The sequence below is a fragment of the Microsporum canis genome, genomic scaffold (assembly GCF_000151145.1).
Source record: "Microsporum canis CBS 113480 supercont1.4 genomic scaffold, whole genome shotgun sequence".
NCBI classification, from domain to species: Eukaryota; Fungi; Ascomycota; class Eurotiomycetes; order Onygenales; family Arthrodermataceae; genus Microsporum; species Microsporum canis.
Genome location: NW_003299166.1, coordinates 2,370,608 through 2,386,324, shown reverse-complemented (window position 1 = coordinate 2,386,324; position 15,717 = coordinate 2,370,608). Strand labels below are relative to the sequence as shown.

The 15,717-nt window shown below is 47.2% G+C and overlaps 6 protein-coding genes across 6 annotated transcripts; 2 read left to right on the top strand and 4 right to left on the bottom strand.

Annotated features, from left to right (window-relative positions):
- Positions 1 to 393: 393 nt before the first annotated feature.
- On the bottom strand, positions 394 to 1,747 carry MCYG_04865 (chaperone protein dnaJ; the record flags this gene model as incomplete). The annotated part of the gene is made up of 2 exons (XM_002847082.1): positions 394 to 1,480; positions 1,578 to 1,747. The coding sequence occupies 2 exons, from the start codon at positions 1,745 to 1,747 to the stop codon at positions 394 to 396; spliced, it is 1,257 nt and encodes a 418-aa protein (XP_002847128.1).
- Positions 1,748 to 2,456: 709 nt separating this feature from the next.
- On the bottom strand, positions 2,457 to 4,688 carry MCYG_04864 (conserved hypothetical protein; the record flags this gene model as incomplete). The annotated part of the gene is made up of 2 exons (XM_002847081.1): positions 2,457 to 4,159; positions 4,265 to 4,688. The coding sequence occupies 2 exons, from the start codon at positions 4,686 to 4,688 to the stop codon at positions 2,457 to 2,459; spliced, it is 2,127 nt and encodes a 708-aa protein (XP_002847127.1).
- Positions 4,689 to 5,130: 442 nt separating this feature from the next.
- On the top strand, positions 5,131 to 7,102 carry MCYG_04863 (kinesin motor domain containing protein; the record flags this gene model as incomplete). Its single annotated transcript, XM_002847080.1, has 4 exons — positions 5,131 to 5,391; positions 5,477 to 5,741; positions 5,828 to 6,399; positions 6,572 to 7,102. The coding sequence occupies 4 exons, from the start codon at positions 5,131 to 5,133 to the stop codon at positions 7,100 to 7,102; spliced, it is 1,629 nt and encodes a 542-aa protein (XP_002847126.1).
- A 966-nt stretch (positions 7,103 to 8,068) lies between these two features.
- Positions 8,069 to 8,637, bottom strand: MCYG_04862 (uncharacterized protein; the record flags this gene model as incomplete). The annotated part of the gene is made up of 2 exons (XM_002847079.1): positions 8,069 to 8,372; positions 8,597 to 8,637. The coding sequence occupies 2 exons, from the start codon at positions 8,635 to 8,637 to the stop codon at positions 8,069 to 8,071; spliced, it is 345 nt and encodes a 114-aa protein (XP_002847125.1).
- Positions 8,638 to 9,816: 1,179 nt separating this feature from the next.
- MCYG_04861 (malic enzyme) lies at positions 9,817 to 11,972 on the top strand (the record flags this gene model as incomplete). The annotated part of the gene is made up of 6 exons (XM_002847078.1): positions 9,817 to 9,908; positions 10,015 to 10,121; positions 10,174 to 10,286; positions 10,345 to 10,423; positions 10,479 to 10,836; positions 10,895 to 11,972. 6 exons carry the CDS (start codon positions 9,817 to 9,819, stop codon positions 11,970 to 11,972), a joined length of 1,827 nt encoding a protein of 608 aa, XP_002847124.1.
- A 1,236-nt stretch (positions 11,973 to 13,208) lies between these two features.
- MCYG_04860 (di/tri peptide transporter 2) lies at positions 13,209 to 15,314 on the bottom strand (the record flags this gene model as incomplete). The annotated part of the gene is made up of 8 exons (XM_002847077.1): positions 13,209 to 13,370; positions 13,438 to 13,805; positions 13,859 to 14,037; positions 14,093 to 14,438; positions 14,498 to 14,825; positions 14,886 to 14,929; positions 14,991 to 15,042; positions 15,099 to 15,314. The coding sequence occupies 8 exons, from the start codon at positions 15,312 to 15,314 to the stop codon at positions 13,209 to 13,211; spliced, it is 1,695 nt and encodes a 564-aa protein (XP_002847123.1).
- Positions 15,315 to 15,717: the final 403 nt, after the last annotated feature.

Sequence of the window (15,717 nt, the reverse complement as noted above, 5' to 3'; positions counted from 1 at the left end):
AGGTTGACGAAACTCTGGATTCATAGGCGAGGGTATTGACGCCATTTAACTGTTTGCAAGTGAACGGACTATGTATTCCAAAAGTCTTTATAGCCTTTAGTGAATAGGTAGAAAGATTCTTTGTTACAGCCATTGGCTTGCTAGATATTTCGGCTCCAAGAGACAGCTGATTCACTATAGTGAAGTTAAAGAACTAAACGTATATACAAGTAAAGGGAGGTAATACCTGATCTATCCTGTTTCGCTCATCTTCTAGACCCTACAATTGCTGAAATCCCAATCGTGTATAGAATGAAGGTGGAAAGGGTTCAAATAAATACAATAAGAAGAAAGAGGATCATAAAGAGTAATGAACAAGCCAGTGGCGCGGGACATAGTAATGGTAATGTATGATTATAGTTCATCGTGTTTATCGACCTTTGTACGGATAGGCCTGCCGGAATCTTCTTGAAGGTTGACACCGTTCTTCTTCCGCCACTTCTCAAATAGTGCAAAGAAGTCCTTTTCCATCCCGCTCTCCATTTGATCAGGTAGAACAACAATGTACTCGACGTAAAGTGAGCCGTACTCGTCGTGTGGAGATTGCTCATGAATATGGCCCTCGTGATATATTGGCATACCCTGCTCTGGTATTTTCTCCACAGTAAAAGGCTGAACAACTTCACCTCGTTTGCGGCCTAGTTTGACGATGTGTCCATCCAAATGAGTTAGATTGCGCGTCCAGTCTCCCATCCAGGCTTCCCGAACACTGAGAACCTCTCTCCAGAAGAGGTCATTGCCCTTACGGCGGAAGAATGTCCCATCTGTGCGTTCTTCATCGTTTTCGCCTAGGACAGGCTCTTTTTCTCTTAATGTCACGACTAAATTTCCAGCAACCCAGTCAGGGCTTTCGTCTGCTTCATTTTCAAACACTAGTTTCGATCCTTTGCCCATGCCCTTTTCGACTGTTCCTGAAATCGGGACCTCGGCCCTGATGACTCGGCTGCCGCCGCAAGTTTTACAAGGGTTTCGAATCGACTTTCCTTTCCCGCCGCACTTGTCACAGGCCATTTGAACCTGCTGATATATTCCCGGAGCAATCATATGTTTTCGTATAACGGCACCGTGGCCCTGGCATTGGTTGCAGACGTCCACTTTCCCATCTGTCGAGCCCGAACCCTCACAAACATCACATATTTGTTGTTTTTGAACCTTGAAGTCAATCTCTCTACCGTTGTAGAAGTCCTGGAGGGGTAGATCTAAGCGAAGTTCCATATCGGGCCCACGTCTATGACCTCCTTGGTGACCGAAATGCCCTCCACCACCGAAGAAGCGGGAGAAAAGGTCAAAGGGATCGTGTCTGCCACCACCCCCACCTTGTTTGTGCTGTTGCAGGCCTTCATGACCGTATTGATCGTAGATTTTCCTCGTAGATGCCGTGGAAAGAACATCATATGCTTCGGCAATATCGACGAATTTCTTATGCGCGGAATCGTTTCCACTATATCGAATTAGCCCTGATTATCAATTCTCAGCCATTCAAGGCTATTGTCACCCCTGGATAGATTTGCGCTGTTGTTGCGCGGATTGTAACTCACGGGTTTTTATCGGGATGGAACTTTTTGCTCAGTGTTCGGTAAGCTCTTTTTATATCACGTTCTGATGCCGATCGATCGATATCCAATATCTTATAATAGTCTTCTGCGCATAGTGCCAATGGAAGCAGAACGAACAGTGTTGATAGCACTAGAAGTGGAAAGGCGAGCATGATGGACGATTGGGGTTTAACCCCTGGAACCCGAAGGAAGTAAAGATAGGCAGTCTCGTAAGATAGAGAAGCTTAGCGCGCTCCAAGCGCTCAACTAGCAACTGGGCTTAAGATATCAGGATTCAAAGTACGGCTCTTTCGGTGTAGAAGGAATATAAGGAAGCAGCGTGCTGAGATGATGTGGCAGTGCTAGTTACTAAATTATCAGCGAAACTGCTGAAGCTCTGCACTCCTCAGCAGTAGGATAATGAACAGCAGGCCGTGGGGACGGAGGAGTGGAAGAAAGCTGCTGTATGGCTGAACTCTGGCCTCTCTGTAGATGCCAGATTATCAACTTTCCATAGATTAATTTTAAGGTTTTGGGAGGACTTCGAGCTCCTAACGGAAGAATATTTTACCGATTATATTACGTAATATCACCGTTCAAGGTTAATTTGAATGAAGATGAAGTTGATTTCCATTTTGATTGCATAAAAGAGCATAATTGATAAGTTTGAGGTGATCTCGCCCGAAAAATATGACAACCTATAACATAAGGGGAATTAAACACCGAACTGGCTTAAGGCACAAGACATATATGGTCGAATTAGCATCCTGTTGTTCTGGTGGCTGGGACATCAAATATACTGTTCCTCCAAGTCGGCCGTTGATTCACGCTGGCCTGACTTCCTCTCTCAATGAGGTCATCTGCTCTCTGTTCTTCATCGTGTCAGGCTTTGGCCAAGCTGCCTGGCGCATATACACCATCAAATATACCTCCTCGCTGAGCATCGAACCCGAATCTGGTGAATACATCGGGGTCCGCCCTTCCGCTCAGCCTGGTCAAAACTGCACGGACAAACGTCAAAAAGTCACCAGGGTCAGCTATGCGAGTGGCGCGTAGACGCTCTCTCATAAAGAGTAGTTCTCGATTCGCCGCACGAGCAAAGCTAACTATTTTTTCGGCTATAACTTTCTCGAGGCTGCGCCTGATCATATGTTTGAGGAACGGCTTGAGGGCCCATAGGATACATGCCCAGCGGCTTTTGCTGATGGAGTAGTCGAGCTTATGGATGTGAACACGCACTGAACGGAGGGCTAGAATCTGTTCCAGACGTTCCTTGCCAACTTCAAACTCACATGAGACATCGATTCCACGCTGATCAAGGCTGAAGCTGGCGATACCTTCGTCAAAGATGGATGGTAGCAAAGGCCGATGTGCCCGAATCCAGTAACCGAAGTCGTTTGCGGAAAAACAAAGTCCATTTAGGGTGACTTTAACCACATTTTTCATGCCAGATACAGCTTCCTTGGAGTGCGTTTTGCGAAGCTCCATATTACTTATCGTGGTGACTAATACTCGGTATGGCAGGAATGAAGAGTTGTGAATGGTGTGACCAGGCTCGATCACAACGTTTTCAAGAAGTAGGTCCATCCGTGGAACTGAAACCTCAAGCCTTGGTATGGGTATGTGCTGTATTGCTCGAATCAAAAGAGGGAGAAAGATGTTAAGTGCATCAGCCATGAGGCGAATGCCTTCATTACGGTAGGCTTCGCAGACGTCCAATGCAATTTTCTTTGAGGCGGTGATGAGTTTGACAACACTTGCATCTTGCATTACCGATACCAGTGTTTTCTTAAGCTGATAGATAAAGTCCTTGATTTCCTGCTGTGGTAAGTCGTCTCCAGCCTCCTTAACCTTCTCTTTTAATGTCTGCACGGTATCTTCACTTGTATCCCAGAAGGAGGGATCGGTGAATAGTCTGTACACCGACTGTCCAATGTGTTCGAGGGTATCGTTGATCTCCGTGCTCTTCCCAGAAGTCTGCATAAGCTGCCGGAATTTATCCTCGAGAGCCTGCCATTCCTTCTGACTTCCGAATGTGTTCACAAAACTCCATAAATTCTTCATGGCGTCTTGCAGTTCTGGGTCAACGTACAGGGCGTTCGAAGCACCTTCAACCGTGGAACCTATTGTACGCATATATATTCCTGCATAGCGTTGGGCCAGTCCAGATAGGGTTGACACTGATTTATCATAGTCGGCCCTTAGACGCAGGTCTTCGACTGTCTTTTTCATCCGCAAAAGGAGTGAATCTTGCACTTCGGCGGATATGTTTGCTTGTGCACTCTTTTTAGCAGTGCGTCCAGTATCCCTTAGCCCTTCTTTTGCAACCTCTATTACCTGCTCGCCATTTTGGGCTAGCTCATCAGTTGTAGGAGCTTTGCCACCGTTACCATTAAATGTTTCAACACTCTTTTTCTGTGATTCAGATGGCTCAACCTCGTCTGCAACCTTGTTTATGGCATCGGAAAGTGATGCTGTGGTGTCTGAGAAAATACTTCGACCAATTGTGCTAATGTCTCCGATCAAACGACGGAAGTCTGCATTGGTCATAAGAAGGCTCCCGACGGTACGAACACTTTCGTATGCTAGGAAAAGAACAAATTGTTAGCCAGTCCACAATTAAAAATAATACAGCAACATAAACTATGCCCCTATTATTCATCTGGTAGGTGATAAGAGCTTAAAAATACCAGCCACAGTGTCTGCCCGTGCCTTGGATGACGATGCAGCGGACGCAATTTGAGCAGTGTTTATAGAAGCATTCGAATTAATGCATTGGTGAATTATTTCTTGCAGCTGGTCTCTGTTGTTCTTCTCCCTCAACAAGGCAATGAATACTCGGATCCAGGCTCGACAGTCCTTCGCTATTTTCCCCCCACTTGGGCTCAGCATAGGATTATCTGGGTTGAGTAAGTCGGAAACGAGGACAAGCCGTAATAGAGCTGCCGCTTGCTCCGTGGATGGCATATAGCCAGCGGACAACGCCCGAAGCATCTCATATTGACGAAATTTCTCCTTCGCCTTCCGCTGCAGCTCAGTTTCGGCCTCTGAGACAGGAAGGAGAGGCTCTCGTTCACTGGAAGTATCCTTTCGTGACCTGCAACACGACAACATGGTGACCGTTCTCCAGCTTGAAGCTGATGGAAATAGAAGCTCTGTAGATTGTCGTGGCGGTAGAGCTAGCTATTTAACTTGCAGTCCTCACACGGCAATGCAGTATCAAGTTACGATGGAAACAAGAAGGCAGCTGATTTGGTCAGCTACAGCTATTCAAAGAGGAGTAGCGACGTCACACCCTTCAACCCGCTCCCCGCTGGTTTCTTCCCAGTTTGCTCTTTCAACCAAGCTCAAACTACGTAATAAAGCTTGAAAGCTTGGGGATGTTGATGCCAAGCCGGGAACCGAGGCTTGGCGGTTCTAGGCTAAAAGAAGACAGCAGCCAAGAGGTTGTTGCCTGATGGTCGCTTTAATGTATAAATTGGTAGGTGATACCCAGGCTTGATGTCGATATATACGAAGTATAATCATAGATATACACAGCCAGAAGGAGAAGAACATGTCTTTGCCAAATCCTTTAGTCGAACACAAGGCGTTCTTTGTCGAGAAAGTCGGAGAATTCAAACCGGCAGAAGGGAAGAAGAATGGAAACGAGAGCGAGGCTTCCTCTGACACGACCATCTCAGCTAGGATACGCCCAATCCTACACCATGAGTGGGAAGCTGGCCATGTCCCTGGTCTGTTCACTCGCGGCGATGGAGGTGGCAACGTCGATGTACACGAGCTTCGACTCAAGGTCAACGGACAGCCCGCTTTGAATGTATGTACGTGAATATCGATATTTCCTCAAATGGTACATACTCCATGGCGCCTATTCCACGTTCATATACCAAGACATGCCATAGTCGTCTAGCTTCCTCGTCGACCGAGCATACGGACCAGAGTGCACAACAAAATCGATGTACGACGACTTTGTTGCTCCTTTGGTGCCATGGGCATGGGGCGGTGGTATTGGAACGTTCTTTGCATATGGTCAAACTGGGTCTGGCAAGACATACACCGTGAACGAAATGGAAACTTTTATCGCTTCGGACTTATTGGGTGGAAATATCCCTGGGCGGCGCAGCATTCATATGTCTGTGTTTGAGCTGGCAGGAAAGGCTGCATTTGGTAGGACTGACGTCTATCTTCCTCTCAAAATTCAAAAAGAGCTGAAGTAGCCTTGCTAACCGTATTCAGACCTTCTCAATGATAAGCATCGGATCAGCGTCATGGAAGATTCATTTGGAGAAACCCAATTGGTGGGTATAGTCGAACGCTCCCATCGACGATCGAGGATTTCCTCGACCTGATCAAGACAAGCATGTCGTTCCGGCTTAGTGCCCCAACTTTGAAAAATGATGCCTCTTCGCGTTCACACGCCATCTGCCGAATCAGAATCGAGAACAAAGATGACCTTGATTGCCCTGATGGTCTCCTCTTTCTTATCGATCTAGCAGGTAGTGAGACAGCGGCTGATTCCAGGGACCACACTCCAGAGCGCATGAAGGAAACTAGGGATATCAACTCATCCCTATCAATGCTCAAGGACTGCATTCGAGGGCGAGCTACTTGGAACATTCAAGAGAATACGGCTTCCAGCACTAGCTCCAAACATGTGCATATCCCGTTTCGCAATACTACACTCACCAAGGTGCTGAAACACGTGTTTGACGTCAACAGCCATCGTTCCTGCAAGACTGCCGTCGTTGCATGCGTTAGTCCCAGCGCTATCGACGCAAGTCAGGGGAAGAGCTCCCTTCGATATGCAGAGATGCTCAGGGTCCAGGTACCCAAATCGAAGCCTGTTGCATATGATCCAACAGCCCCGCGCACTTGGACAAACAAGCAACTACGGGAATGGATCCAAAATAACGTTCGTTCATTGTCCCGTCTAAATTTTCTTTCCGCAAACAAATTCAGGAAGTGGTATGCTAACAAACGAATGACAAAAAATATAGTCCGGCTCGCCTGCTGTAGATCCCTCGCATGTTGCGCCTACTGAGTCCGGTGTCCAAATATGCAAGCTGCCCAAAAGCGAATTTGTCTCCCGATGCCTAAAGACTGCTGGAGTACGGCCCGAGCAGGCCAGAGCCTTTTTCGATAAGATATGGCAGCTCCACGTTGATTCCCGTTCCTCGAATACTAAAAACGCCACAACAAACGAGACCAAGAAACCTTCCATCCCCTTCAAAGAACGCCTCAAGCCTGGAATGTTTGTGCGCGTTACCCCCCAGTCACCAAACGACCCGATCCAATTTCTCATGCTGCTTGCTCCCGAAGGCGCATTTGATCCGACCACGACGATTGCCAAGCACAATGGCGACGGGTGTAGTTCTAAATATATCTGTGCAGCAGTGGCCCCATCAATTATGATAGATGCATATGAATTGTATGTGGCCCAGCAAAGAATTGTAAAGATCGAGGATATGGAGGCGGAGGTTTTGATGGAATATGATTCCGCCATGAGGTACTACTTTATCACCGTTTAAAGAAGATAGGTGATGACATTGGACATTCGTTAAAGAGTGCAAATATTATAGGGCATGGGTTTCGGATATAGTGTGAGTTGTGTGTAGAAGTTGCAGCTGAATGGATTGGGGGGTAATCAAATTGCGTACTTTCAAGGGCTGATTAACCCCCAACCGTCCCTTCTTGCATTAGTTTTTTGTCGCAGAGGATCAGCCATACCTGAAATTCATTAATCCTCTGATAGCTTACAGCCGGTTGTGCTCAGGGTTGTTTCCATTTTAGAACCGAATCCGAGCTGTAGGCTGTGACGCAAGCCTCTTATAACTTTCTTCAGAAAGTGAATGCAGATTTTATGCTCTAAAGTCCCTGATTCATGTAACCTATCAGACATATGTCTCTCATCCTTTTCACCATCATGGGCACTACTTAGTCGATCACTCCGGTTCGCTTGCAAACTAGCTGACCAATGCGGTAAGAAGTCGTGCGGGACGGGAAGAAAGGGAGGGTAGGGGTGATATCTTGCATGAAAGGGGCTGTGGTCGCGAATGCAATGCGAAATCCTACTCCGTAAATCCTCAAACAGTTGCAGATATGATATTCCTGTGAACCTGGGAACGTAACATCAAACAAATCCATAAGTAATCAGCTCGTCTTGCCACGGTAACTTGATTCGCCAAATTACTAGCGCACTGTCAAGGTAACTCGGCATTAACTAGCCACTTCAATGTTAGTGCCGAGTAATACGAAAGACCGTGCTATCGTTTTGGTGGCTGTGATTGGAAATGATGCAAAGTAGTTTGTATATTCATCTGCAAGCTGATTATCTAATTTTCGGCGCTAGTCGGTGTTCTGGAAGGCGATAGAAGGGCGAAACGGTGCCTGCAGCAGCATGGGTCCATGGGTTGTTACATAGTGCTATGTAGACCCGACTGTATCAGAACTCTCAAGGGGTGGTTTGCGATGGGACAAGGAGCCGACTGTGGCCATCACTTTCGTATCGGAACGGCGATACGGAGTATTCCATAAGTAAAGACAACCTGTGTGAAAGAAACCTCCCGGCTGAAAGGCGCCGTCTGAGGATCAAATGTTGATTGATGCTGTCCAGTGAGGGAGCGAAGCCTCAAGACAATTGTTCGTGATTTATCAAAGGGATGGGTTCGGTGGCTTATTGTTTCTGCGTAAATTATTATTAGACATGATGGATACGAACCATAGTGCCATGAAATATTTGCCTGCCTTGCTTCAGCCGCTCGATACGGAGCAATGATCCTTACAGCGCCACGAATGAGCCTGTGACAGATTATTGCGCCATTATTAGTAAAATTCGGATATGAGGAGCATCACGATCGCCCTTGCTCATAAACCTGGTGGGAGTAATTATCGACCAGAGCCCTCGTACAGTGCGCCGAACGAGGCATAATCTCAGCGATAATACACGGGTAGCCCGAGTAGGCGCATCACATTCGCTTTCATTTTCGTAGTCATTCAAGGGCCCTCTTGCGCCAGGAACTTACTTTCTTGATCCGTCAAAAACATGTATTCTCTCGAAGTCCATTGGACGGCTAGTGATTTGTAACTGTGCCCAACGGTTGCTGTAATGTGGCTTGTGAATCATATACTAGAAGTGTGATTGGATTGTTTGCCCACAGTCTGGGTTCTGGGCCTCATGAAATTTTGTTGGGCTGCCCCAAAATCAAACGTCTGTCTTCAAACCATGGCCGGCAGGGTTTTTCCCTGTTCATCCGCGGTGGAGCATCAGAAGCATATCCACCCCCTGCCTACATAAGGATATCCTTGTCACAGCGGATCGGGAGCTTGCCTCGTCGGGATGTCGAAGGAAGAAGAAATTCAGGCAAAAGTGTTCAATACTCCGTACTATCTATTGCCCAAAAAGGGGGACTTGAAAACAATCGTAATTTAATTTCATAAATGGTTGTAACAACAACCCAACCCTTAGGTTCGGGGTCTTCCGGAGCTGGGCATGATGATCAAAGCACCCTCGCAGGAAGGGACGGAAGGGAGAGAAGAAGCAAAAACAACAAGTTAGAAAGAAGCAATTGTAGGCCAAGACGCAAGTTCGTCATTGCACGATCGGGCAAAGGACGGTTGAACAACGTCTTTCCTTGGTGATCGTGCGCCAGAGCATTTCGATGTAGTTCTCTCGATGACCAGACCAGGAACGTATGTAGATGACTTGAGTCCCAGCAACATACTGCTATGCGCGTTCAGCGCCGGGGACGAGTCTAGCCAGGCCTGTCGCATTTCAAATTCTCGGGAATAGTTGCTCTCCTTGGGTTTTGGTGAAACGCAACTCATCCAGTCCAGCTCGAGCGCGCCAGCGGCGTCCCAGTCAGACTCTTCCCGACATCGCCCGATCCGAAGGAGTTACCTCCGCAAGGCATCGCAAGCTTCATGCTGAGTTTCCTTGTCGTGACGGCTAGCAAACTTCTATCTTCTTGTTCCTTGCCCTTGCTCGCGCTCCCTTCCCCAGAATCCGGCTCCAATCCTTGTTTCAAAGCAAAGCAGAGAGTGAGAAACCATACAGACGTGGGCCCCTAGAGAAAGATTTAGTTAGCCATATATATCAACAGCCTCTTCCTCGTTCCTTGGGAGGGAAATGCTTCTTCCTCGTCCCCATCTCTCGACGCACCACAGGATTGCTACTTACTCTTGGAAACTCTCCTCTCTCTTGTCTTCTTCTTCTTCCTCACTGCCATTGCGCCCCAAACCCAGCATGATGGGCCCTAGTCTGTACTGTCCTCAATATAACGCGATGCACTCTTCATCTCCTGCTCAGTCACCTGCTGGTTCGACCGGTTCGCCAGTGTAAGTTGTTCCCAGACGTCGCGGATTTCCCTTTTTGGCCAACCCAGCAGTATATCTTGTCACCGCCTTTACTTCTTCATCTTCTCATCTTTTGCTTCTTTTACAGTGACGGCTACTTTGACACCGCCAACCCAGGCTACATCCGCAAGTATCTTCGAACATACGGCCTCACGCCACCCCGTGCTGAGAGCTACGAGGTGCAGAAGACAAGATGTAAGCTCTCCTGACTCAATTGTGATGCATGGAAGCTCATTCTTGTCTGCAGGTCTTGCGCAGCTAGCTCTCAAATCCACCCCTATCGAAAAGTTCCTCTACCTTAGCACCATCCGCAAGAACAGTGTGCACTTGTTCTACCGTTTGGTCATGGACCATCTACGGGTATGAAGGATGACGGAAGCTTGAAGAGTTTTGTGGATGCAAGATTGACGGCTTTTAGGAACTTACTCCTTTGATCTACACGCCTGTTGTTGGTGAAGCTTGTCAGAAATGGTCCGAGATATATCAGCAGCCTGAAGGTGAGTTTCCGAATGAGACCTTGCTCTCCTTATGGAGTCTCGTTCTAATCAAGAGTGTGGATAGGCATGTACCTTAGCTACGAAGACAGAGGAAACATTGCCGCAGTCATCCAGAACTGGCCACAACCAAATGTCGACATCACCGTCATCACTGACGGCTCTAGAATATTGGGATTGGGTGATCTTGGAATCAACGGAATGGGCATACCAATTGGGAAGCTTGCTCTCTACACTGCCTGTGCTGGCATCAGGCCTGAAGCTACTCTCCCCCTCACCCTTGACTTGGGTACTAGCAATAAGACTCTGAGGGAGGATCCCCTATACATGGGCAGCCGCCGCGGAAAAGTTACCCAGGAGCAGGAGCTCGAGTTTATGGATGAGCTCATGGCTGCACTGACCGAGAGGTGGCCTGGGTAAGCAAACCAATTCTAGACTTGTTTTGAAGCAAGCAAATAACTAACAGTGTGACAGCATTGTCATACAATTCGAAGATTTCAAGAACCCCTTCCCTGCACTCGAAAAGTACCGCCACAACTACACTTGCTTCAATGATGATATCCAGGGAACCGGCGCCGTCATCTTGGCTGGTATAATAAATGCTGTCAAGCGATCTGGTGTCCCGCCAAAGGATCATCGTGCTGTATTCCTTGGTGCCGGAAGTGCTGGTGTTGGCGTTGCTAAACAGATTGTCGACTTCTTCGTCAAGGAGGGAATGACCGAGGATGAAGCCAAAGCTTGCTTCTACCTTGTTGACACCAAGGGCCTTGTCACCGCGGACCGAGGTGACAGACTTGCCGCCCACAAAGTCTACTTTGCTCGCCACGATAACAACGGCCAACAGTTGAAGACCCTGGAAGAAGTTGTAGACCATGTTAAGCCGACCATGTTGATGGGTCTCTCTACCCTCGGAGGCGTTTTCACACCCGAGATCCTCAAGAAGATGGCAGACAATAACAAGCAGCCTATCATCTTCCCTCTCTCGAATCCCTCCGCAAACTCGGAATGTGACTTCAAGGCCGCCATCACTCACACCGATGGACGTGCCCTGTTTGCCTCTGGATCCCCATTCCCTTCCTTTTCCTTCAAGAACAGTGCTGGAGAGACTGCTACATACTACCCGGGCCAGGGTAACAACATGTACGTCTTCCCCGGTATCGGGCTGGGAACCATCCTCTCCAAGGCAGTAGAGGTCACCGACAGCATGATCTACGCTGCAGCAGATGCCCTTTCGACCTCACTTACAACCGAGGAGCTCGACCGAGGCCTGCTCTACCCTGAGATCACAAGAATCCGTGAAGTTAGCGTTGCTGTCGCCAGAGGAGTCATCCGCGCCGCCCAGGAGGCCAAGGTGGATCGCGAAACGGCGATCCGAACTTTCACCGATTCCGACCTGGACTCATGGATCAAATCCAAGATGTACAACCCACACTCCGAGGTCAACTCGGTAGAACGGGAAGTTGGGATCCTTCTGTCGTCCATCGGGCGTATAAACGGAACCTCGACCGGGGATATATCGCCTCGGGGTGAAGACCAAGGGTCCAAGCTCTAGTACTGAATCCCTTTTCCTTTCTCTATCTTCTTCTCTCTTCCCTTTTTGCATTTCACTTCTCATCTTCACGTGATAACGTTGACCAATTTGCCTTCTAATCTTTTTTTTTTTAACGGTTTTCCTTTTTGTATAGTTACTTTTCCTCCTAGTCCATACCCCCCAAGTTCCTGTCCTGTCCTGTCTACTACTACCACTTACTACCTACCTTGTGTGAGCGAATATCTTTGGCTTTTGCATGGCGAATCGATGATAGCATACAAAAAGAGAACAAATGTCGGAGTTATTTTTACTTCCTTGACCTGCGTGTCCTTCTTCCACTATGTAGATTGCCCGTAGTAACACCTTTGACTGTTCCCCGCGATGAAGTCACAAATTCGCCGACTGCTGCCCCTACACTCCATCCTAGGAGGCGCCTTTGCCAAGGGTAAATGCCATGTATACCAAGAGCTGCTGTCATACAACAAACATCTTGACTTGCTCCATCCATCCTGCACGTCCATAACGTGGTTTGATAGCGTGTTCGTAAAGTCACACACTACAAGCCGTCATGTATGTAAATGTATACAACTACATCCCTGTTTGTTGTTATTCTAGCTGCTTGAATCCACTCCACAGTCTAGTCTCCTTTTATTGTCCGTCTGCTAAAGCCAAGTGCTTCGAAAATAAACCACCTCGGCTCGGATTCCAGGCGAGAAAGGAGGATGTATGTGATTCCTGAATCTTCCGAGTTGTCGTCCTCTTGCGTCTGGAATGGTATTAGCGATTGGCTGGGAAATGATATTGATAATACGAGAAGTTTTGATGTTTGTGCATGCTGCATGCGTACGCAGCTAATCAGCAACTGGGAGATTCCGTTGGATCTTTTTGGGATCGGAGGAATATCGGGGCTGGACAGCTTCGTATTTACGTTGTTTACTTTGACAGTTTACATAGTGAGCAATCTAATACTGGGTTACTGCTGCAGGATTGTCCTTGAAGTGGCCTAGGATATGTATGCGTATCGATTATAGATTAAAAGACAAATATCGTTCAATTAATACTTATTTAGATATATGAAATTAGCAGAATAATGGAAACTCTGCCTCGGTCATGATCAAATACTGAATAGGGAACCATAAAAGACACCGGAATGCTACATCTTGCCTCCTTTTATTTTGAATTAGACCGTTTCAAACCGTATACCTTGCCTATGGGTCTGCAGCCGGTAAAAGGCGACATGTTTACATCGGGCTCTTTTCAGATTATGGAGGTTTCGTTTGCGGCAACAGGCCTATCTTCAGTCGATTCCTTTTCTTCCAGGGCATTCATCTCTTCTTCCGTGGAGTTATAGCGACTGTAGAGAATCCAGAAGATAACACCAGCTACTGCCGACGCAGAGGACAACCCGGTATACATCCACTAGAAAGAAGTTAGATATTTGTCCGAGAAGGCCTGGAGGTATGTTTATGAAGGCCGGTATACTTACCACAAGGTTAGGGTCTTTTGCGACAGGGGATATGGCAATGCCAAGAGCAGCTCCAAACGCAGAAGTGAGTAAGAACATGGCCATGACGAACGATTTCATCGAGGGCGGCGCCTTTGTGTATGCGTATTCCAAGCCAGTGATACTAGCAAAAATCTCCGAGAGCCCGATCATGAGATATGCGGGAGATTGGACGGCAACATGGATTTGGTTGGGCAGTTTCCCACCCATGCTGGCAGCGCATTTCATGGGGTTGTTATAACATGGTGGGCTGCTGTAAATGAGATGTTGCACAATCGCAGCATATGCCATTGCGAAGGAGGCGAAGAAGAACCCCGTAGTAATTCGAGTGATGGGCTTAAACTTGATGCCTATAATAACATTAATGTGGCGCCATCCGCACAATGATATATGAATGACTTACCATTTTTGCGCAACAGTGGGTAGACAATTCTATCGCATATCGGGATGAATATTATGATTGCTAACGGGTTAATATTCTGCATGATGTCGTTGGGGATACCATGGAGCTGCATGGTTGCTGCCTGGGAGACAAAATTATTTACCATCTGCTGATAGCAAACCCAGTAGATAGGGAAATAACTATAATCTCAAGTTAGTAAAATAAAAAGACTGGAAATATGGTAGAATGACTTGCATGAATACCCGGCAAGCTACCAAGGCTCGCTTTATCTCATCCACGAATTGGTCATCCCAAGGGTATATGTGTCCTCCATGGGTTCGTTGGTAAGAGCTTTTTGCAGCTTCTAGGTTTCCTCTGTTCTTTAGGCCAATATACATTACCCTTAGAGCGCGAGGGTAGATCGAACCCTTTGGTGGCCGAACAACGTAAAGTTTCCTTCCCACAATAAGCACTGTAAATCCAACGAGGAACATGCATAAGGGAAGTAAGAAAGCAGCCCAGAATCCAATGTGCAATTCCAGTTCAGTTGTTGCAATTGCAGCCAGTGATCCAGTATTGATGCACATATAGAATACCATGTCTATGGCTTTAATTAGCATAGGCCGCTAAGAGAGTGCGACAATCGATTGTAAAACTTACAGACACGCTCCACGGTACGCGCGGGATCGACAATAACTCTCTCCCCAGACTTCAAGGTCTTGATTTCAGGTTTCCTCTTCTTCACTTGCTCGGCAATAAGGGGAGAGATATTTGACTTGATTCCGCCGGTACCCAGGCCAATAATGATCATCGCTGCGATCAAGCCGCCTAGGGATGCTCCATGCTCGATGGCAATAGGAAGTGAGGTGCAGAACAGAACGATGAGTCCTGCGATATAAACTAGAGCAAAGATAACGATAGTGTTGTATTTTCCCATATATTGATCGGCAATGACAGCACCAATGATTGGGGTCACATAGCACCAAAACTACAACGATAGAAAGTCGATTAGAACCACATCTTGGGATAAAGTGTGTATCATCCTTACCTGGAAGAAGCTGCTCAAACCTGTTGCTCTAGACTGACCAAGTCCTATTTAGAGAGTAAATACAAGACCCGATGAAATCTCCAATTGACGATCGAGAGAGCTTACCTATGGCTCCAGGAACTCCACTTGGGTCTTTGTAAGGGCGTTGCATATAATTCTAGGTGTAGCAGTTAATATTTCGGATCTCTATATATGCAATATCGCAGCCAATACCTGAAAAGGTCCATTCAAACCATAGTACGCGAATCGCTCGCACAGTTCAACAACCGCAACGAGGAAGGCAGACCATGGCAGTTTACCCGCCACCTTCCTCAAAGTTGCAAGTTCCTCTTCCGTTGGCGTGTTTTCATCCTCTTCAAGTTGAACAGAAACATCTTCCGGATCAGGAGCGCTAGATGGTATAGGCTCAATGTCTTTTGGTTCAGCCATTTGTATGTTTTCGCCTTGGGTTGATTGGGGTATTCTCGTATAGGCAAAAAATCGACGAAAAACCTGAACTGTTGAAGTACGAAACCATGGGAAGCGAGCGGGGACTCTCGGTAGTAATAAAGAGAAGCTCTCATTTATTGATTGCGGGGATTGCCTGCGGGAGTCGGCGGGAAAAACACCACTAATGTGGGGAGCTGGTGACGTTACTCGTGACTATTTCCTATTATGGTATGTATGCATCCATGGGATGTTCATCTGGCTAGTCAACCATGGTATCGAAAGGCATCAATACAACTCGCCCTGCAACGTTTCATATATTTGTTGACTCAACGGTTGTCAGCGCTTCCTTAATTTCTCCAGCATAGGAGTAGAACAAGAGACGCGCAGCCTTTTCCAACCCCCC